A 23,382-nucleotide genomic window follows, 5' to 3' on the forward strand; every position below is an offset into this window, starting at 1 on the left:
AAAGTCTGCACGAGCAAGGAGGCCTACAAACCTGACTCAGTTACACCAGCTCTGTCAGGAGGAATGGGCCAAAATTCACCCAATTTATTGTGGGAAGCTTGTGGAAGGCTACCCGAAACATTTGACCCAAGTTAAACAATTTAAAGGCAATGCTACAAAATACTAATTGAGTGTATGTAAACTTGACCTACTGGGAATGTGATGAAAGAAATAAAAGCTGAAAGCAATCATTCTCTCTACTATTATTCTGACATTTCACATTCTTAAAATAAAGTGGTGATCCTAACTGACCTAAAACAGGGAATTTTTACTCAGATTAAATGTCAGGAATTGTGAAAAACTGAGTTTAAATGTATTTAGCTAAGGTATACGTAAACTTCCGACTTCAACTGTACTTATATAATGTAGACATCAGTACTCCCAAATAGAAGTATATTCCATTGGAAAAAAATATTTCCAAAATGGTTTTACAGCATGACAGCACTTATGACATGAGAGGAAACTGTAAAATATCATGCACACAAATTCATGTTTTCTCCAGAACAATTTATATCCTCAATGCATGGCCCCTTCAAAATTCCTGTTCTGTCCAGCACTGCCACAGAGGTTTGCACCCATGCCAATCTGAATGCAGGAGCAGGCTGCTAGAGGAGAGGGAGAGAGGAGGGCTGGTAGGAGGGCTGTGACTGTCCAGACATCACCAGGAGGTGTTGAGGAGGAGAGCGCTGATGAGGAATGCAGAGAAATGAGACAGCAATAGTGGATTGAGACTAGACGCTCCCGAGCCTCGTGCGCCCATGCCTGAAACCACAAATCAGCAGTCAGAGAAGCTCTTCAAGAACTGAAAATTCCACTTTTCAAAAAGAGCAAAAAAACGAAAAATCGGGGCAGTTTCTGTCTCTATCTGCTAAATTTGATGACAAGTCGTTGTAAATCAAAGGGCAACTGTGAATTACATAGGGCTTTCCACATCTATTAGTAATTGCTTTCAACCGGATAGGACAAGTACACAGAGATGAGGCTTATATCACATCAGAGAGCAGATCTCTTGAGGGGGGGGCATTGTACCATTTTATATGCCGCAGAGCTGGGAAGTCAACAAGGAATAATAACCCAATGGCAGAGATGGATTGCACCACACATGCATTTCTAAAAAGGTTGCATTTCTTGCACCCGAAAGAAGTCTATTACACATGGTTGAAGAGGGATGCAAGAGCCCAAAATAAATGTTCTGTTTGGCTGATTTAATCATCATTAAAGCTTCATCAAGGAACACAGGGAGAGGAGAGGGGAGAGAGAGGAAGTGGCAAACGTACTTAATTTGTGGATGTGGATGGGTTCGCTGCCCACACCTTCACCGCCCTCACTCAGGGCCTTGATCTGGATCAGGTAGTTGTCGTTGGGAGACAGCGTCAGCTCCATCCTGGTTTTGTTTGTTATGATGCTGTTTACGTCATTGTACCGGTGTCTTCTCAACAGCACCTAGAAACGGCAATGCAAAACACACAATCAAAAATGAAAGATTGGCTGAAATGAGCAGTGAGGGAATTTAAACTTGATTTTGCTGATTGGATGATAAAATGGCTCCTAATGCTTGGTGACAGTACAGTGAGGTTTGCTGGTTGGAGCTATGGATGTTTTGTCCCTGTGGAAAACCTTACCAATATGATGGAAAGAGTGCGTTTGAGATGGTCGTGTTGTGCTTGACAAAAGAATAGAGCCACAGTGACATGAGACATACAAGATATCCGATGACCTCTGCCTCTGTCTCCATGGCTATCACAGGACCCCAGTGTAGAGTGAGCAGAGAGCCAATCATGGTCCACTCTACATTCAAAGGAGGCTGGCCTGGTGCTAAGAGAGAGAAGTGATGATGAAAGAGAGAAAAACAGAGAGATGTTCATATAATACTTGTATAGTTTTACAAAATAATGAGTTTCTGTTCCCCCTAAATGTTTAAGTAAAAATGTACACTGCGTGCACAATTATTAGGCAAGTGAGTATTCTGATCTTATCATTGTTTCTATTCACATTTTCGAACTCCAAACCATATAAACTTGAATGCTTATTGGATTTAATCATTTTCAGGTGATATGTATTTGTGTAATGAGGGAGGGTGTGGCGAAAGTGAATAACACCTTATATCAAGGTGTGCATAATTATTAGGCAGCTTCATTATCTCAGGTAAAATGGGCCAAAAAAGAAATTTAACTGACACTGAAAAGCCAAAAATGTAAAATGCCTTTAAGACGGATGCGACACTCTTTAAATAGCTATACTATTGAGGTGTGACCACCGGACATTCAAACGTTTTGTTGCGAATAGTCAACTGGGGCGCAAAAAACGCATGGGGAAGAAAAGGCACAAATTAACTGCAAAAGACTTGAGAAGAATTAAACGTCAAACTACCAGGAACCCATTATCCTCCAGTGCCACCATATTCCAGAACTGCAAGCTACTTGGAGTGTTCAGAAGTACAAGGTGTCAAGTGCTCAGAGACATGGCCAAGGTCAAGAAGACTGAAACAAGACCACCACTGCAAAGAAAGACCTGAAGACAGATTTTTCAAAGGTTTTATGGACAGATGAAAGTGACTCTTGATGGACCAAATGGATGGGCCCGTGGCTGGATCAGTAATGAACACAGGGCACCACTTTGAGTCAGGTGCCAGCAAGGTGAAGGAGGGGTACTGGTATGGGCTGCTATCACTGAGGATGAGGTAGTTGGACCTTTTCGGGTTGAAGATGGACTGAAACTCAACTCCTAAACCTACTGCCAGTTTCTTTCGTCAAACAGTGGTACAGGAAGAAGTCCTCAGCATTCTAGAAGGACATGATCTTTATGCAGGACAATGCTCCATCACATGCATCCAAGTACTCCACTGCTTGGCTAGCCAGCAAGGGCCTCAAAGATGCCTGAATAGTGACCTGGCCCCCTTCCTCACCTGACTTAAATCCTATTGAGAACTTGTGGGCCCTTCTCAAACGTGAGATTTACAGTGATGGAAGACAATACACCTTTTTGAACAGCATTTGAGAGGCTGTGGTTGCAAAAATTTATCGTGAACAGATCAAGAAACTGACAGACTCCATGGTTGGAAGGCTCATGGCAGTTATTGAAAATAAGGGTGGCTATATTGGTCACTGAATATTTTTGAAAGGCCAAAAATGTTATATAATTGTCATTTTGTGTTACTTATCTGTTACACTTACTCTAAAAATTGAGAATAAACGAGTTGAGAGAAATTATTTTTGTAATTTAGTTGCCTAATAATTCTGCACACCAATAGTTGCCTAATAATTGTGCACACTTATATATTTCCCTGAGAAAGACAAAACTCACTTTTCCTTTGTTAAAAATTCAGGTTTGAGGTTCAATAACATTTTGGATTGACTGAGAGCATTGTGTTTGTTCAACAATAAAATGAATCCCGAGGAATACAATTTGCCTAATAATTGAGCATGCAGTGTATATACAGTACAATCCCCCAAACAGCTGAAGGAAAATGTACTTACTACGACTGTGATAATTGTAGTTGTCTCACCTAGCTATCTTAAGATGAATGCACTAATTGTAAGTCGTTCTGGATAAGAGCAACTGCTAAATGACTAAAACGTACATGGAAATGAGATTCACTCACCTGGCTTCTTGGTGGTGGCGTTGATGTGTGTAGACTGTGGCCCTGTCCCTGCAGTGTTAAAGGCGCACACAGCTAGATAATACTGTGTGTTAGCGCTCAGTCCAGTCACATTAACCGCTGAGTAGTTTCCAGAGGTTCTCACTTTGCCTACTGTGTCAGGCTTGGTGTCATCTTCCCAGTACACCACCTGTTAACCAATGGAAAGAAAACAACAAGAGATTGAGATATCAGACAAGCAATTTAATTCTAGCCAAAGGGACTTAAAAAAAAAAAAAACATTATTAGAACAGCCTCATCATTCAATCTGTAATGCCATTTGGTGTGCAGTGGAGGACTGGCTTCCCAATCAATGATATATGGGTCTTCAATTTTTGATACCCATAATCTCTAGCCCATGGTCATTCTACAAAGGCACCCAAGAGTAATAAGTAAAATGACAAAGGGCTTGTTTAATACAGTATAGGGATATTCTTGTCACAATAATGTGTTTAAGATCCACTGTTTTTGGTTCAATAAAATGTATTCCCCTTACAAATCTGTATTTTCAATGATAAAAGTACAGTTTCTGTACTTAGAAATTAACACATCCAGCTACAGCATGGAGGAATATCGTATTCTCTTTAACACTAGACAGAGCAATTAATTACTTTCCTTGGGGGGTATTAGCTTTCAATTAACAGTGCAGGTGAAGAGATATTTGATGAAGCAAATGAAATAATCCAATGCTAGCTTAGGGTCATTTTCAATATTCATGTTTCGGGTATTAAGTGACATAAGAGTAAAGTAAATAATTAGAGAGAAAATGTGAAGTCTGCTCTTGGGATAGGCACATCTATACTCCTGGTATTGGCCATGCAACTAAATTAACCTATTAGATACTAATTTTCATGCAAAAAAACTTAACAATATACCATACTGGAGTAAAAAACTAGATCCATACTGTAGATGGGCATATTATCAGTTTAGACCTATCCTGCCAGTTTGGCTACTAACAAACAATACTAATGCATCTGTCTGTGAAAGGTGTCATCTCTTTCAGAATCCTATGACCTCCACTGTACCCAACCTCTAAGGCTCAAGATGCATACTAACAGCTTACCCCCTTAAAAGCCCCTCTCTCTCCAATCCTGTTTGCTGACCTGATAGCACTATTGTATCAACACAATATAGCCAGTGCCATGGCAACCAAAGGGTTTTGTTCCAGGGGGCAGAGGTGAGCAGGATTGAAAGAGCACTGGGAGAAAAGGAAAAGCTCTTCTTGCGTACTTAAATGGATGGATGAGAGCTTTTCTCAACCGGCTATAAAAGCTGCTGCAGCTAAATGGTGGTGGTCGTTAGACACAGCTGCTCTAAGCAGTGCTGGGACATATACAGTACGTGTAGGAGTCAACATATTAACAAAATGTTGTCAAGGTTACAGAACTCCTCATGATATCTTATACAGTGAGATGTTACAGTACACAGCACCCCAGGGAGATATTTCAAGAACCGTGTGTTCAAATAGAATAAATGAAGCTACTGCTTTACATATAAACACTAGAAATGGCAATGAGTATGTTGTTTCATTGAGGAAATTGAGTGAATCCTACCTCATAACCCAGCACTCTTTCAGGGGTGACGGGGAGGGCTTCCCAGATCACTTCAATTGTAGCTGCAGATACACTCCTGCCCCAAACCCTCTTAGGAGCCTCAATTGGTACTGCAGAAATAAAGAGCTGATGAGGACCCCACAGACTCATTCAACACCATCAAACACACTAATAGGAAGGAGAGGAAAGCAGAGAATAGACCTGTAGATTCACTGGATAGAGGTTTTGCCTCGGCTTGGTTGTTATTGGGATCTGACTTGCATGGCAAATTCAAATAACACAGTACCTCACTGACAGCCCAGTGTAGTAAGTTTCTGCTAGGATTTCCTGTAATCTACCACTGCAATAACTAATATCAAGTTGACACTCCCAGCTTGAGAGTGGGAAAGTGTCTGAACCAACGCATTTCATCTTTACTATAGAAGGTTGTGCCTCCAGAATGAAAAGATTAGGCGCGGTTTCAGCGTGACTTCCACTGGCAGCCATTTCCTTTACCTTCCTCTGCTGAGAACACTGTGGCTATGGAACTGAAGGGGCCCTCCCCACGTTTGTTGTACGCCCCAACCTTCACATCAAACGGCGAGAAAGGCGGGATGGTGTCGTTGCGGAAGATGTATCGGGCCACCCCGGGCGTGGAGATGACCACTCGTGTCCAGGTGATGGCACCCAGCGGCCGGAAGGCGATGATGTAACCGAAGCCCTCTCCATTCTGCAGTTCCTCAGGCACGGGCTGGGAGCGAAACACAAAACTATAGTGATATTAAAACGCATACAGACAAATGCACTGACACCCCTGTGTTTGTCGTCAGGCACCTGCCAAAGAGGTCTTCAACCTTGGTTGCAATGATTAGATGTAGTGTTTACACAAGGGTTCCCCAAATGGCTGTGACTTTATTTGGCCCCCTAGTTCTGAGCAAAAAATTATTATATGTATTTTATTTATAAAAAAGACTAAAAACACCAGCAAATCAGCTCCAAGTGATTTTAATTTAGGAAATCTGTTCCAAAGTATTCCCACGCATAGAGAGATATATGTGATCATATTCAAATCTAAGCAAGCTTTGAAATGATTATGTTTTAGTCAAATATTATATCCGTTTGGGCTTCTTGCTGTCAATTTGCAGTCCACAAATGATTTGTAATGATGTTCAGGCCCCCTGACCATTGGCCGGCGGCTGAATGTAGTTGATGATCCCTGGCTTACACCTACACCACAACCCACAGATGTGCAGAAATCACTGATTGTTTCTTTGAAGCCCACTTCATCCACAATTATGTGCTATTGCAGGGAGAAAAAAATTAAACAATCGCTGTCCATCAGTTGAATCACATTGGAAGGGAGAAATGGCACTCCATGGCCAGCACAGAAGAGAGGGCTGGCTCTAGTGCAGATCATAATATTTCTCCATTCAATTCTGCACAATTAAGCAAAACCATTACCCGGCTATGGAGAGAACAGTAAAACCATTACCCGGCTATGGAGAGAACAGTAAAACCATTACCCGGCTATGGAGAGAACAGTAAAACCATTACCCGGCTACGGAGAGAACAGTGAAACCATTACCCGGCTATGTAGAGAACAGCAAAACCTGACAGATGACTTACCTCCCAAGTTATCACTAATTCAGATTTTGTGCCTCCTCCGCCTCCAACATCAGTGGGAGCTGTATCAGGCACTGTAAGGCAAAGCCCAGAAGAGAGCAATTTTAAGGCTTTTAACATAGCTGAAATACAGGACTATATACCATACGTCTAGTCTCATGACACAGCTTTACAGATTTTCCCAATTGTTTACACACTAAAACTGGCCCATGAGGCACAATGACCCAAACCTGTAACTAATTTAGTTGAACCAGACACCAGATCTGCAATACTACTGGCATATGTTTTGCTTTACACTCAGATTGCAATTCCATAACAAACATTTGGCAAAACACAACACACAATTCTCTACCTTTGGCACAACCTTCACAACTAAAATGTCTTGTGTGCAAATGAAATGCAACACTGTTCAACAAGCTAAGCTCAATTACCAATTGATCCCATCCTCTCTTCAAACACTAATTGCGTAAATGTGTCACTTTGCAATCAGACCTCTGGCATGGATAAAAAGGCCACAGGTGAGTACTCCTGTTTTTGGAGAACAACGGAAGCAAACTTGGCAGAGAGAGGTAGAGGTGGAGGTAGAGGTAGAGGAAGACCAAGAACAAGGAGAGTAATCCCTGAGACGCACTGGAGGCCGGGTGCGTGGGGCTGGCACAGGATATACTGGGCCGTGGAGGCGCACTGGAGGTCTGGAGCGTAGGGCTGGCACAACCCGTCCTGGCTGGATGCTCACTTTAGCCCGGCAAGTGCGGGGCGCTGGCACAGGATGAACTGGGCTGTGAAGGCGCACTGGCGACACAGTGCGTAGAGCTGGCGCAGGATATCCTGGACCGAGGAGGCGTACTGGAGACCAGGAGCGCTGAGCCGGCACAATCCGTCCTGGCTGAATGCCCACTCTAGCACGGCAAATGCAGAGCGCAGGCACAGAGCACACTGGGCTATGAATGCGCACTGGAGATAGAGTGTGCATCACCGCATAACACGGTGCCTGACTGGTCACACGCTCCCCACGGTAAGCACGGGGAGTTGGCTCAGGTCTCAACCCTGACTCCACCAATCTCCCCATGTGCCCCCCCCCACCAATTTTTTTTTGGAGCTGCCTCTCGGTCTTCCGTTGTTGCCGTGCTAATTCCTCGTAACGTCGCCGTACTGCTCTCGCTGCCTCTATCTCCTCCTTCAGACGGCGATACTCCCCGTCCTGCCTCCAGGGTCCTTTCCCGTCTAGGATTTCTTCCCAGGTCCATTCGTCCTGACCACGCTGCTTGGTCCTTTGGTGGTGGTTAGTTCTGTAACGGCTCTCATCGGAATGAGTGGACCAAAGCGCAGCGTGGAAAGTGTTCATGATTTTTATTGATCAATGAAACACTTGAGCAAAGTAACAAAATGAACCACCGACAGTTCTGTCAGGTAACAGAAAATAATTAACCACAAAACACAGGTGGGAAAAGGCTGCCTAAGTATGATTCCCAATCAGAGACAACGATAGACAGCTGCCTCTGATTGGGAACCATACTCGGCCAAAACAAAGAAATAGACAACATAGAATGCCCACCCCACATCACACACTGACCTAACCAAATAGAGAAATAAAACGGCTCACTAAGGTCAGGGCGTGACAGAGCTATACTACTTTGTAACGTGTATCTTGTGTACTGTACTACTGTTGTGTTTACTGTACTGCATGCTATTTTGTTTTTGTAGAACTGAAAGACGACTATTTACAGACGAACAGGAGGCTGCCATTGTGCAAATGGTAGTTAAAAATGATGCCATAAGACTGTGGGAAATCTAGCATCTGTGGGACTGTGGGAAACCCTGCCATCTTCCACAACAACAGAGTGAGCTTATCAACCATAGCCCGCATCCTTCAGAAACCCCATCTCCGTATAAAGCAAATCAACAGAAACCCATTCGAAAGGAATTCCCAAAGGGTAAAGGATAAATGGTACGAATATGTGCAAGTAAGCAATGTAGCAATGTATTACACTCTTGAAACATTAGAGACTCACTGATGTTGACAGTGAACTTTACTATACAGCAATTACAGTATTTACTGTCATATCAGAGAACAATGGAGTTGGATGCAAGTCCCATGCCCCTCGAACTCATATTCATAGATGAGGCTGGATTAAATTTAGCAAAGAAGAGGAGGAGAGGAAGGAACATCATTGGTCAACGCGCCATCATTGAGGTACTGTACCTGACCAGCGCGGGGAAAATGTCGCCATATGCTCAGCTATGAGCCACAATGGGGTCCTCCACAGAACACTGCCTATCTCCTTATTTTCCTGAACACCTTACATGACAATCTTTTTCAGCTAGAGCAGAGAGGGCCAGGTGATCCTGAGCAGCAAATGAATGTTCTAATTTGGGACAACGTGCGTTTCCATCTGGCAGCTCAGGTCTGCAACTGCTTCCATGACTACCTGAGATGTAGTATCAGCAAACGTGTGTTAACAATTGGGAAAAATTGTAAAATGCATTCACAATATTTATTTTATTTTACACTCCACAAACTTCTCCTTTGATATTATCGACCCGACATGTTTTGGACTATATGGTCCAACTCAAATGCCAAATGTCACAAAGAATAAAAAACTTTTTTTTAGATTTAGCTGTTCAGTTTAATATTCAGAAAATGCCATTTTACTTGACAACTGTTTCGTGCATAACACTGCAAACCGCGCATGTGCATCCTGATTCCAGCCCAAAGTAAATGGTCCATCACAAGACATCTGGTTCAAGCAGCCTTTCATGTCAGATGTCTGTGTATACTGTATCTACAGTATTTATGTGTATGTGTGTGTTAGTGTGTGTGTGTTAGTGTATGTTAGTGTGTGTTAGTGTGTGTATGTGTTTGTTAATGTGTGTGTCTGCGTATGTATCTTAGAGAGACTAGAGGAGAAACACTCACTGGTATCCTCTGTCCTGGTCTTGGCTGAGGCTGGACTGGGCTCTCCCATGCCCACACTGTTGCGGGCCACCACCCTGAACTCATACTCCACCCAGGCGTTCAGGCCCACCACAGTGGCTGTCAGTGTGTTGCCATTGATCACCTCAGGAACTGGAAGTGGAAAGTAGACCATTATTATCATCCTGGATAAACATAGTTATGGTGTGCTTTGTTATGTACTGTATGGTAGGTGTATAAGCTACCTGTGTCCACAGCCTGCCAGCCCACAGTGAAGGGGGTCCGGGCTTGGATGATGTAGCCGGTGATAGGGCTGCCGTTGTCCCTGCCGGGGCTCCAAGAGAGCTGGGCCGTGCTATCTGTGATCTCCTCCACTGCTACTGTGTCCGGGCACCCAGGGGGACCTGACTCAATCAGACAATTAGCAAAGTGAGCCTCCACACCGCACCAGCACTCCCACCACCACCATAAACACCACCAACACTACGCCCCCATTACCAACTCATCATCCTCTTGCCTTTACAGCTGGTCCAATGCCATCATACTCCCTCTAATTAAGCTCTGTGTCCTTGATCCGGCTTCACAGGGACATTTAATGCAGACATGGGATATGTGAGGCTGAGAAGTGATTAAGAGCATGGGATCACTAACGCCAGACAGGAACATGGGAGGGGACAATTTGTGAAACATATGCGTGTGTTAGGAAGATGGACAGTGAGAGGAAGTGATAGAGAAAGAGAGATAGAGAGCGAGAGAGAGATTGAGTGAGAGAGACCGCAACACTAAGAGGCAAAGAATGACAGACAGTGTTCATGGATATCTACTCCAAAGATGGTTGCATGCAATGATGTTGTTGTTTGCTCCACTGTTCCATTATTCAGATGTTTCTATGGTATTTTGTCGGTATGTAAATTAGCCAATTAAAGTTCTCTGTAATAAACAATGGCTTTCCAAAACACCTGGGACAGCTATTACAGGGTGTTATGAGTGTGCATACCAATGTAAATCACTAGAGATAAGCTACAATAATGAGAGATGATACACTACGCCAAACACATATCAACTACCACTGTGGAAGCTGCGTTCACAAATGTACCAGTGCCAGAGTGTGCGCCATTTTCAAATTCAGCAATGTGAAATATTGTCTTTCCATTTTTTCAAAAATATGTCATAAAAATGTTATGTTTTCATTACACAAATACCACATATCATTACATTGTATAACATGCTATGTCATGAAATGTAAAAAAAAATATTTAAGATATTTATAGATATTATATACATGTACATTTGTCTGCACAGTTCTCACCAAAATATGACTACCACATCATATTTGTCATAAAGGTAGCTTGACAGCAAGTTTAATTAACCAATATTCTTCATATAGGCCTAGAAAATTAAGTATGCCTTCTAGATTCCAATTTCAGCTCCAATTTATTGCATGAATCAATTTTAATTCTGTCAAAGTTCTTGCAAGATTTTTCATTGCAATCTCTAAGGTCAAGTATTCACAGCCGACACTATATTGTATTTCAACATTCAGACTTTTCTAAAGAACTTAAAATGTCATCACTTCAGAGAAATTAGTCCCTGTACAAATGTGAATCTCATAGCCAGAGTGAACTGAACATGAATTCCATAGAGGAACCCTTACAACCTTAACAGTCGGTTCTCTTACCTTTCACAACCAAGATGGCCGAAGCGGACAAGCTCTCCACGTCGGTGTCGATAACACAGACATATTTCCCCCCGTGATTCAGCTGGATGTTACGAATCATCAGATCTCCTGAAATGCTCTACAAGGGATAACAATAACACAATAACAAAAAATCTGCTGTAAGATCAAGATTCTAAAGGAAATACACTCTGAACTGTTTCATCATTCTCTCTGAGCAATTGCATGTGTGATCCTACTGTAGGTTGACTAATAAATACATGTATTACATCAGAACAATAGGGGGTGGTGCCCCTACCTTATTTTTCTTTCTAAGTGTGACTGTAGCTTTAACATTGAGGAAGCTCTGTGCACAGAGCTGCATGTGGTCCTCAGGCCACTGAGTCTTGTGACACACAGGAACCAACAAGAACGTCAGCTGTGTTCTAATCAAACAATCCTGTTGGCTACCCTTCAGGCACTGCATGTTCCCCTACTCAGCCTCGCACAGGACCCACAAAACAAACAAACACATTTCGGCTAATTGGCAAGATGATCCTAATTATTCCATAATTACATAAGCCAGATTAGATAAAAAATGTGTATGTCTCACAGACTAGGAGCTAATATTGTTCTATATAAAGCCATGTGCTCTTTGAGATCTTAAAACTGATAAACTGTTGAAAAACCCAAAGATGAGCAAGATGTGATGAAACACGTTGTGTACATTTTCCCGTCTGCCATGGAGGTTTAGTATAGTTACATAAATTAATGTGGAAGAGCGATACAAGTAATAGTATTCATATTTTAAAGTGAGTGATATGGATCATATTTACAGTGTCTTCAGAATGTATTCATAACTCTTGACTTATTCCACATTTTGCTGTTACTGCCTGAATAAAAAAGGTATTAAATATAAAACATTTTATCCATCTACACATAATACCCCATAATGACAAAGTGAAAACATGTTTTTAGAAATGTTAGCTAATTTATAGAAAATTAAATACAGAAATATCTCATTTACATAAGCATTCACATACCCTTTACTATGACACTTCAAATTCAGCTCAGGTACATCCAATTTCCTTGAGATGTCACTACAACTTGTTTGTAGTCCACCTGTCACCAATTCAATTGTTTGGGCATGATTTAGAAAGAAATACAACTGTCTACACAAGGTCCCGTAGTTAACATAACTGTCCGTAGATCTCCGAGGTAGAATTGCGATGAGGCATATATCTCTGGAAGGTTATAAAACAATTTCTAGAGTGTTGAAAGTTTCCAAGAGCATAGTGGTTTCCATCGTTGGGAAATTGAAAAAATACCCAGACTCTGCCTAGAGATGGCCGTCCGACCAAACTGAGGAACCGGCAAGAAGGACCACTCTGACAGAAAATCAGAGTTTCTTGGCTGAAATAGGAGAACCTGACGGAAGGACAATAGTCTCTACAACACTTCACCAATCTGAGCTTTATTGGAGAGTGGCCATACGGAAACCACTCCTGAGAAAAAGGCACATTAAAGACTCTGAGAGCATAAGGCAAATGATTCAGTGGTCTGATGAGCCAAACATTTTACTCTTTGACCTGTATGCAGCTCATCACCTGTCTATCACCATCCCTACCGTGAAGCATGGCAGTGGCAGCATCATGCTATGGGGATGCTTTTCAGCGACAGGGACTGGGAGACTGATAGGGATAGAGGGAACAATGAATGGAGTCAAATACAGACAAATGCTTGAAGAAAACCTGCTTCAGAGTGCAAAAATGTAAGTTCCAACAGGACAATGACCCCAAGCATACAGCCAAAGCAATGCTTAGATGGCTTCAGAACAAGAATGTGAAAGTCCTTGAGTGGCCCATACAAAGACCACACTTGAATCCCACTGAAAATCTGTGGAAAGACTTGAAGACATCTAACGTAACAGAGCTTGAGAAAATCTGCAAGAAAGAATGGGAGAAAATTCCCAAATCCAGATGTGTAAAGTTGATACAGACATACACAAGACGACTCAAAGCTGGATTCGCAGTCAAAGGTGCTTCAACAAAATATTGACTCAGGGGTGTGAATACTTATGGAAATTACATATTTCTGTATTTCATTTTCAATACATTTGCAGAAATGTCTAAAAACATGTTTTCACTTTGTCATTATGGGGTACTGTGTGTAGACGGGTGAGAGAAAAAAAAGGGGATCTACCTGGACCACTGTATCTGCAGTTAACTATTAGGCACATAGCAAGGCTACCATCGCTCTCGGGAGTTGGACTCACATTCCAAAAATCCAGGGCCAACGTTCACTTGGTGAAGTGGTCTGTTACACATACACAGCATGTCATCCTTCAGGACTTAAAATGGAGTATGCTTGTGCAGAGATGATTCACCTGAGGGCTAGCCAGGTTAGACACACTCAAGTCACGCTAGATTTCATCAACTCACTGGGCAGTGACCACAACTTGGCTTGGCTGCAATTGGGTATGAACGCTAGAGGTCTTCATCAGTCCAAAAAGTTAGACCTGTTCCGAAATGGACCTGGGGCTTTCCCACCCGGACACGATAAATATTTGTTTATATATAGAGAACCATTCTAAACGGACCTGAAGACACATACCTGAGACCCGTATCAGATCCGACCTAGACCCGGTTCCCGGGTATTCGGGTACAGGTGGATCTGTGAAAACCCTCTAATGAACGGCCTGAGGATCCTCACGTTTCGGAGTCAAAGACCAAGCGGAGCAGAGTGGCAGTTATGTGTAGCTAAGGGATGGCATGGCACTCCTCTCCTCTGAGAGGTTAACATGCTTATGCCATGTCTACGTCTGACATGCCAGCCAGCAGATGTCTGACCGGAGAACGAGGGGTTAAATCCCATGCTTTGGCAGGCAGGAAGCTATGAGGCAGATCTGGTTTAATTATGTTAATTCATTCATCAGAAGCTGTTGAGAGGAACTGGTAATCTCCTTGGGCATTGGGATATGGAATCTGTGAAAACTCTTTCTCATTATGTGTGTCCACATGTCAATGTCATTTGTAATTTCCACGCAGGAGTGAACTTAGCATGACCACAACATTGGAGGGGTTCAACTCCAATACCAACCTCAACTTTGATCCATTCATTAAGTTTTTTTCCAACTATATCCATACAATGAACCTGGGGTGAGGAATGAATCCATAAAACAGTGAAAACATTTTCCTACAACTATTTGGCAGAGACAAGTGCAGAACAAATTAATATCAAAACTGAACACATATTTTCAACAAAGAGTAGTCTCTTATCGTTAATTCAAGGAATTAGGAATTTTACAGGTGCCAAGGCTTGCCCTTGGTTAATGCCAGCCAACTCATTATAAAACTCTTTCAGGGCACAAGATTCATAAATAGGTATGCAAATTAAATTACAGCAAAGAGAGATGATAACAAAATGTTCTCCCTTGAGGTGGATGGATGAAAAGTAAAAATACTTTTAATTAATCAGGCTTATTCCACCATAGAAACATCTTACGGATTAGCATGATCTCCTACGAAATGGTGTGGCTTTTCACCTTTATATTGTCTTGTGGATAACATCGCAATTCATATGAGCTGTCCGATAGACAGGGAGACGAAATATGCATGGCAGATTCATTGAAAAAAAGAAACTATAGCTTGAAACAATGGAAATTAAATTCAGCCTATTGAAGCAACACTTCAATGATGAGACTGCTGCTAAGATTTGATCCCAACACATCCTTCATTTGTACTCTTCTTGAATACACATTTAATAAAGTAGCCTACTGTGTGACAATAGGGCTTTTAGATGTTTTTAAGATGTAGCCAACCTATTATACAGAGATTACACAGTTTCCAAATAAGCCATATTGTTTTGCATAGTCTGCCACACTGTGTGAAAAAAATATCCCACACTCTTAGAAAAAAGGGTGCTATCTAGAACCTAAAAGGGTTCTACATGGAACCCAAAATTGTTCTACCTGGAACCAAAAAGGATTTTCCTATGGGGACAGCCGAATAACCCTTTTTTCTAAGAGTGTAGAATAGCCTCACAGCGGTGGTACAATGCTGCTGATGACTTACCCCTCCTACTCTGTCGAAATGGTCGGCATCCCTGTGGAAGTCTATGAGCTGCCCGTTAAATTCCCAGGAGAAAGACACATCCAAGGCCGGATCGCTGGCTATTTGGCAGGGCAGCACGATACTCTCACCAACAATGATCTCCATGTTAGCAGGCCTCTGGGTGATTCTGGTGGGCTCTGTCCAGACAACGACAGTTTAGTATGCATCTTAATACTCTCTGGGTGGGAACTACTAAATTCAAACTCTAGTGTTTAAGATTATAACTATATCAAACTATTGTTATGACAAGGATCACCATAGCTACATGTATCTAGCTTCTAGAACTTAATTTTCAAACTAGTGTTGCCTCACTAACATTTAACAACATTTCTGGTTGACACTTCGTATTTGCATGGTCAATTTGGGGGGAAATGTTTGAAGTAGGATTATGCAAGCAGAATACAATGGTGGCTGCAGTGGAGTATGGACATTGTAAGAGAAAGGTCAGGATAATTAAATTCCATTAGATTAAAGGGTTCAGCTGTTGGCGTATGACCTAAAAAAGCTAATGAGAAAAACAATGGAGGTAGTGACGGACGTTTACAATACATGTACCTGATAACTGCACCAACACATTACGTCACCACACCCATAAATAATGACCTTCACTTAATTGCTGTATAATAATGTATTGTCTATTTCACCACTCTCTCTAGTGAAATCAATTCCAATTGCTTTAATTGCAAAATTACAACCTTGTCTATGTACAGACAAAATAGTAATGACCAATTGAAGTTGTACGGACAGAATTGTAACGATCACTTTCATTAAATGTTAGGCTGGAATTATTGGTACAATAATCAGTACAAGACAGTAGATAAAAATATCCGACAGTAAGGACAGCGGTTGATGTTAAAAATGGCAATTACGTTAAAATCATGAACCAAAATGAATATTTTTTGGGAGATGCCTCGGGCTTATTGTGAGAACATGTTATGATATCACACCTGTGATAAGGAGTCTTCCGGTGGTGCTTGCAGTCCCAAACTGATTTTTAGCGATGCATGTGTAGCTCCCCGCATCCCTTCTGGTTGCATTGACAATCTTCAGTGTCCCGTTGGCAAGCAGAGTAATCCTAGGGGATAAATAACAGAGATTCTGAGCTGTTGCTTGGGTAGAGAATAGAAGAGCCATTTTTGAATCCAGTCCAAGTGCTAGGATGCATAATAGCCTTCCGTTTCAACATCATTTACATTTTTCCTTGTATTCCAAAAAGAAAACTGAAAATTGACTTTGCATTTAGCAATTTCCTGTGAAATTGGTGTCCTAATGCCAATCATTCTACCCAGGCTTGTCATCCAAGAGATGGTTATCTGCATGTGAATTTTTGAATTTAAACAAAATAATCCTGACTGAAACCTGAATGACTGAAATGTAGGTATTTGCATATGCTAAGCATTCAATATGCACAGACTCCGCATACAACATTTACTATCTATATCTACATTTTTCCAGGGGTTTGTTTTCTTCTCATCAGCCTTTCTCCCTATTCATCCCCACATCTGCAAATATTCTAATCACACACAACTGCCCTTTGTTCATGCTGGGTTTCACACTACCTCTCGTTTTTCTGCACGATCTCATTGCTTTTCTTCCACAGGCTAATTGCCCGGGGCGAGGCTTGGGGCTTGCACTCCAGAACCACTTCACTGCCTGAGCGAGCTTTCAGCAGGGGCTTCAGTGGATTCTTGGAGAAACTGGGAGGTGATGCTTTAGGAGACAGACACAGGATGGGGGGGGGGGGGTGGTGAAGAAGACAACTTGAACCAACTCCCAGATCAACTGTGCTGAGCTGAGATTGACTGTCATTCCCTCCCTTCTTCCCCAATCCAATGGCATCAAAACCATGATCTCCATAGGAACTGCTCCAGAGCTTCAGTGATGAAGCCATGTCAGCGATGAAGCCATTTCCCCCCTCCCCCATAGAGACCAGTCCTCACTACACACTATGGGCTTCTCTAAATGTTGGGCTTTGTCTGTCATCATCACATTTTGTCAGTCATCATCTGAGACCCCCAGTGTCATTAAATATCAAGACAGAATTGGATTTCTCATCCAGTCAGTCAGATAGAACTCAGCAAAGCTCTCCGAATAAATCGATATGTAATCTACATGAGAAAGCCCTCTGATGCCACTGTGCAATGCGTTTGTAGTATCAAAATCAATATGATGAAATGATTGAAAGTAAAATGAGACACTCCATCAGATTCATATTTTCTTCTCTGGAGCCGAAGTGGCATTAAATGAGGCTGCGAGTGAATGTTGAAAAGGGCAACGGCAGGGTGCTAGTTTTATCTTTAAGAATATGATCAAACACACAGCAATCTAGACACATAAAAAGCAGAGAAGAAAGCTATCTTACCTAACACCATTAGCTCAGCGCTGGAATAAATAATGCCATGTTTGTTTTCAGCCACACACTGATACATTCCGGCGTCTGACAGGTTTAATGCTGCTATGGAGAGAGCCCCGTTTTCGATTTGCACCCGGCCCTGTGGACGAGAAAGCAAGCAGATCTGCATATGTATTGCTGGAGCAGTCTATTATGTCCACAGGCGCAAATGCAATTACTTGTACACCATGAAGAGACAAGAGAGGGGAAGAAATAACACTTTATAGCACCCTGTTCTGGTATGTATGCTCAGATTGGGACTAGGATAGGGTGAGGGGTTAGAAAATGCTGACCTGCTGCTTCAACAAAAACAAAGAAAGTGATGTTGTCAATAGCAGTAGACCACTAATAAGCTATTTATTTCCCATGGCCATCAAGTTGGAAAAGCCACTAAAACAAGTCAGAAACATTTTTCTGCTGATGTCTTACTCAGACTGAATTTGAACTCCATCAGCTGTTCAGAGATCCTGAACCACAGCACACTATGTGGAGATGCTGATGTGGTTTAACATGCAAGACTCCATACATACCTCTGCCATTAGGTTGTCTCCATTCCTCAGCCAACTGTAGGAGGGCTTGGGTTTTCCGTTTGCCTTACACTCCCAGAACAGGTTGTCCTCAATGGACAGGGCCCCGTCGATCATTGTTTGCAGCCAATGGGGTTTCGCTATGAAAAGAGGGAATATGCAGATGTCAGGGACACGATGTGTCAAAGAAATAATGATGATAACAAGGACAACGGAGCCAAGACTGAAAATAAATTGTTATCGTGGACCGCTGACATAATATCAGAATTTTGCCTTAACAGTTTGAATGAATATTTCATCATTGGATTCTCCATTCACCGAGCTGCCAGGACAGTAGCCTCAGGGAAATCGAGAGGGGGAGGGGTATGCCTCTTCATCAACAGCAAATTGTGTGCTGACTTGAGAACAATGAAAGTCTCGACCCATTGTTCACCCATCTTGGAATGCCTGATGGCCAAATGCCGACCCTTCTACTTCCCAAGGGAGCTTTCAGCTGTTATCGTGACTGCTGTATACATCCCACCTCAAGACAAGAAATATAACAAGTTGGCAATTAATGAACTGTTATATACAAGCAGGAAACGTACATCCGGGGGCTGTCTTTCTTGTTTGCCGGCGATTTTAATTCCACGTCATTAAGACACAACTTGCCTGGACTTCGTGATGGGCCGCCCCCCAGGTGGTGAAGGTAGGAAACAACACCTCCACTTCACTGATCCTCAATACAGGGGCCCCACAAGGGTGCGTACTCAGCCCCCTCCTGTAATCCCTGTTCACCCATGATTGCATTGCCACACATGCCTCCAACTCAATCATCAAGTTTGCAGACAACACAACCATAGTAGTCCCAATTAGCAACAATGACGAGACAGAGTACAGGAAGTAGGTGAGGGACCTGGTGGAGGGGTACAAGGAAAATAACCTCTCCCTCAACATTAACAAAACGAAGGAGCTAATCGCGGACTTCAGGAAAAAGCAGAGGGAGCAAGCCTCTATCCACATTGATGGGACCGCAGTGGAGAAGGTGGAAAGCTTCAAGTTCCTCTGCGTACATATCACTGACGATCTGAAATGGTCCACCCACACAGACAGTGTTGTGAAGAAGGCACAACAGCGCATCTTCAACCTCAGGAGGCAGAAGAAATTTGGCTTGGCCCCTAAGACTCTCACAAACTTTTATAGATGCACAATTAAGAGCATCCTGTCGGGCTGTATCACCGCCTGGTACGGCAACTGCACCGCCCGCAACTGCAGGGCTCTCCAAAGGGTGGTGCGGTCTGCCCAATGCATCACCGGGGGCACATTGCCTGCAGCACCCGATGTCACAAGAAGGCCAAAAAGATCATCAAGGACATCAACCACCGAGCCCCAGCCTGATTCACCCCACTATCATCCAGAAGGCAAAGTCAGCACAGGTGCATCAAAGTTGGGACCATGAGACTAAAAAAACAGCTTCTATCTATAGGGCATCAGACTGTTAAATAGCCATCACTAGCCGGCTATCACCCAGTTACTCAACCCTGCACCTTAGAGAATCACTGGTCACTTTAATAATGGAACACTAGTCACTTGAATAATGTTTACATACTGCTTTACTCATTTCATATGTATATACTGTATTCTATTGTACTGTATTTTAGTCAATGCCACTCCGACATTGCTCATCCTAATATTTATATATTTCTTAATTCCATTATTTTACTTTTAGATCTGTTTGTATTGTTGTGAATTGCTAGATATTACTGCACAGTTGAGCTAGGAACACAAGCATTTCGCTACACCTGCAATAACATCTGCTAAATATGCGTATGTGACCGATACGATTTGATTTGAACAGATCCATATATGATGGAATCTCAATTGCACTCCACACTGCCCTCACCCACCTAGATAAGAGGAATACTTATATCAGAATGCTGTTCATTGACTACAGCTCAGAGTTCAACACCATTGTCCACTCCAAGCTTGTCACCAAGCTTAGGACCCTGGGACTGAACATCTCCTTCTGCTACTAGATCCTGGACTTCCTGATGGGCCGATCCCACGTTGACCTTCAACACGGGAGTCCCACAGGGGGTTGTGCTTAGTCCCCTCCTGTACTCCTTGTTCACCCACGACTGCGTGGCCACGTACAACTACAACACCCTCATCAAGCTTGCTGACGCCACGACGGTGGTAGGCCTGATCACCGGAGACAATGAGACAGAGAGGAGGTCAACCTACAGGGAGGAGGTCAGTGATCTGGCAGTGTGGTGCTGGAACAACAACCTCTCCCTCAACGTTAGTAAGACCAAGGAGCTGATCGTGGATTACAGGAAACTGGGGGGCGAGCACGCCCCCATCCACATTGACGGGGCTGCAGTGGAGCGGGTCGAGAGCTTCAAGTACCTCTGTGTCCAAATCACTAAGGACTTAAAATGGTCCACTCACAAGTGCACAGTCATGAAGAAGGCGCGATAGCACCTCTTCCTCCTCACGAAGTTGAAAAAGGTTTGGCTTGGGAATATGGTATTGGAACTAACCCAGCTTCTTACTTTGTTGTGTTCTTCTTATTTATTTTCTTGTGTGTTTTTAGTGGTACCTTATGTTATTTTTTGTGGTATATTGATATTGATTACTGCATTGTTGGTTTTGGAGCTTGCAAAAAAGGCATTTCACTCTACTTTTGCACGTGACATTAAAACTTGAAACTTCACACAGCCAGGTTTTCTAACAGATGACCAAGGCCAAAGTCAGTATTCTGACTCCAAGCCTCCATTTACAAATTTGGGTATCTATTACAACAGCACATTGACTCATAAGTGTCTTTGGATTCATTCAATGTAAAATGGATCACTTACCCTGGAAGGCGATACGACCTCGTGCAGCGTTTTTTCCCCGGCTATTTTCTGCCACGCACTCATACGTCCCTGTGTCTTCCTGCTGGAAATGTGGAATTTCGAGAACAGCATTGGAGTTCTTCATCTTCACCTTACTGGGAAATGGGACGCCGCTGGTTCTCCTCCAACTTATTTCTGGGACTGGGCTGCAACACAATGAGGAGAAAAAATCCCTTATGACGACTGTCTGTCAGTCTGAGGTGAAAAAATTTGATTAACTGTACAGAAGCTTCTTCTGTGTAATGGAATTCAATTTTTCTCTAAAGAGGAGGCTGCCAAAGCCTTTAGAATTAATGTAACCATACAAATCTGGAAATCTGGCTTTCATCCATTTTCACTGTATCAAATTTCAACAGCTTTGCCTTCCTGGACATATGAAAGGATGTTTGATTTTCACATCCTCACAATGTGCTACTGCTTTCTTTACTCCTCTGTAAGTCTGTGATACTTGACTTCAAGACAATGAGTAATATCACTAATGTTCCAGCATCCTATGAACAGCAACCTCCTAATTACGAAGACCTGCATAACAAATAAACCTGCACTCGCACAAACACGTGCACGTTCACTTACTTTCCCAGTGCGAAGCATTCTAGTTTTACCGTGGATCCCTTCGCAGCTGGAACAGTGTCAGGGAAATTAACTTCTATTTTCGGTTCGTATTCACCCATTGCTCCTATGAAAGGGAGACAATACACAAACAGCATTTTGGCATCAATGATTAATGGCACACACACTTTACGCCTTGGAAGACAAGGCTCAACAATAACTTGGGCCCAGAAACACAAAGGTCTTTGTGTGTGGAACAGAAACGATCACTGAGAGGTTGGTAAGAGGGAGAGAAATGGAAAAGGTTTCTTAAAGATTCAAAGAAGAATACACCTGGGGGAGGGGATGGTATGTATTCATCTCCTGTGGAGATGTGACTCTTTTCAGACTGAATCTAATATTCAAGCTGCTAGGAGGGCAACAACTCCACCCAATGACTTTTCCCTTTGAGGAGGTAAGGTTACACTTTGTCTTTTACCAAGTACAATTAGCATTATAGACTATCTGGAAAGAATGGTCTATTGTAGACTGTGTATAGTCTGCCAATGCTTTACACGTTGAGCGAGGTAGACTATTTGATGTTGTAGCCTGTGTAGCACCTATCTCTTTATAAGGGGCATAATCTGGGCAGCTTGTGCAGTCTGATCAGCGTGTATGTTTACATAAAGGATGGGATCTTACCGTCATTCCTCAGGACCAGTGGTGTAGGAGAGCTGAGGACTTTGCCCTTAGTGATGCTATTGTTGACCACACAGGTGTAGTTGCCCACATCAGAAGGCTCCACTTTAGCGATGTACAGACTTCCTGTCTCCTGGGAGATGAATCGACGACTATCTTGCTGGACAAAATAGGGGTACTCATTGAAGATCCATGCAAACGTCAGCTCTAGGAGGGAGAGGAATGTGACAGCGGTAAATACAGTAGTAGTACTGAACAGTAACGTACATGTAGACATAGTAGTCAACATTGAAAAATGCCCTTTTGAAAATATAATTTAGCATGTATGCGAAATGTTTCAGTGTAGATATATCCTATTGCTGAAATACTGTACTAGAAATCAAAATAAATGTTCTTCTCCTTTTTTAAGTTTCCTTTCAAGAAGATACCAGGCAAATGCAGTAGAACAGCTATTGCTGCACAAGAAAGAGCGTCCAAAGGAAAGAGAGCAAACAAAAATGGATTACAGCACCGCACTGACACTCTCATGACACATGCCCTGTTCTCTAGTCTGAGTGACTCTGGACGGGGCTTTCTTCCAGGCTTGTCTCATGCATGCCATGCTTCTCCTCAGCTAACAGGCCTAGCATAATTAAGAACACAGAACACAGCATTACTGAGTCATCTTGAAGAGAGCACAGATTCACAGGCGTGAAGTACTGTAGCAGTAGCCTATCCACAGTGGTGTGGAGGCGAGAGTGTGTAGGGAGCTACAAGGTGTGTACGTACTGTCACTCATTTCCTGTCCCCCTGGGAGCAGAACGCCTTGCAACCTTGGCTGCTGGGATCACGCTTTGGCAGTCGGTT

At 42.7% G+C, this 23,382-nt stretch overlaps 1 protein-coding gene across 1 annotated transcript in view; it reads right to left on the bottom strand.

Annotated features, from left to right (window-relative positions):
- Positions 1-223: 223 nt before the first annotated feature.
- LOC106565730 (contactin-3) overlaps positions 224-23,382 on the bottom strand; it is an 87,291-nt gene continuing 64,132 nt past the window's right edge. The window contains exons 6-23 of the mRNA XM_014133161.2: positions 22,540-22,743; positions 21,883-21,985; positions 21,271-21,455; positions 18,434-18,570; positions 17,874-18,003; positions 17,071-17,221; positions 16,459-16,586; positions 15,473-15,648; positions 11,424-11,541; positions 9,991-10,149; positions 9,749-9,898; positions 6,835-6,905; positions 5,725-5,959; positions 5,230-5,339; positions 3,641-3,827; positions 1,742-1,854; positions 1,317-1,482; positions 224-801 (exon numbers count right to left, since the gene is read on the bottom strand). Of these exons, the coding sequence (XP_013988636.1) occupies positions 698-801; positions 1,317-1,482; positions 1,742-1,854; positions 3,641-3,827; positions 5,230-5,339; positions 5,725-5,959; positions 6,835-6,905; positions 9,749-9,898; positions 9,991-10,149; positions 11,424-11,541; positions 15,473-15,648; positions 16,459-16,586; positions 17,071-17,221; positions 17,874-18,003; positions 18,434-18,570; positions 21,271-21,455; positions 21,883-21,985; positions 22,540-22,743 (2,627 nt within the window). The 3' untranslated portion in view covers positions 224-697. The remainder of the gene's footprint in view (positions 802-1,316; positions 1,483-1,741; positions 1,855-3,640; positions 3,828-5,229; positions 5,340-5,724; positions 5,960-6,834; positions 6,906-9,748; positions 9,899-9,990; positions 10,150-11,423; positions 11,542-15,472; positions 15,649-16,458; positions 16,587-17,070; positions 17,222-17,873; positions 18,004-18,433; positions 18,571-21,270; positions 21,456-21,882; positions 21,986-22,539; positions 22,744-23,382) is intronic.

The sequence above is a fragment of the Salmo salar genome, chromosome ssa12 (genome assembly GCF_905237065.1).
Source record: "Salmo salar chromosome ssa12, Ssal_v3.1, whole genome shotgun sequence".
NCBI lineage: Eukaryota > Metazoa > Chordata > Actinopteri > Salmoniformes > Salmonidae > Salmo > Salmo salar.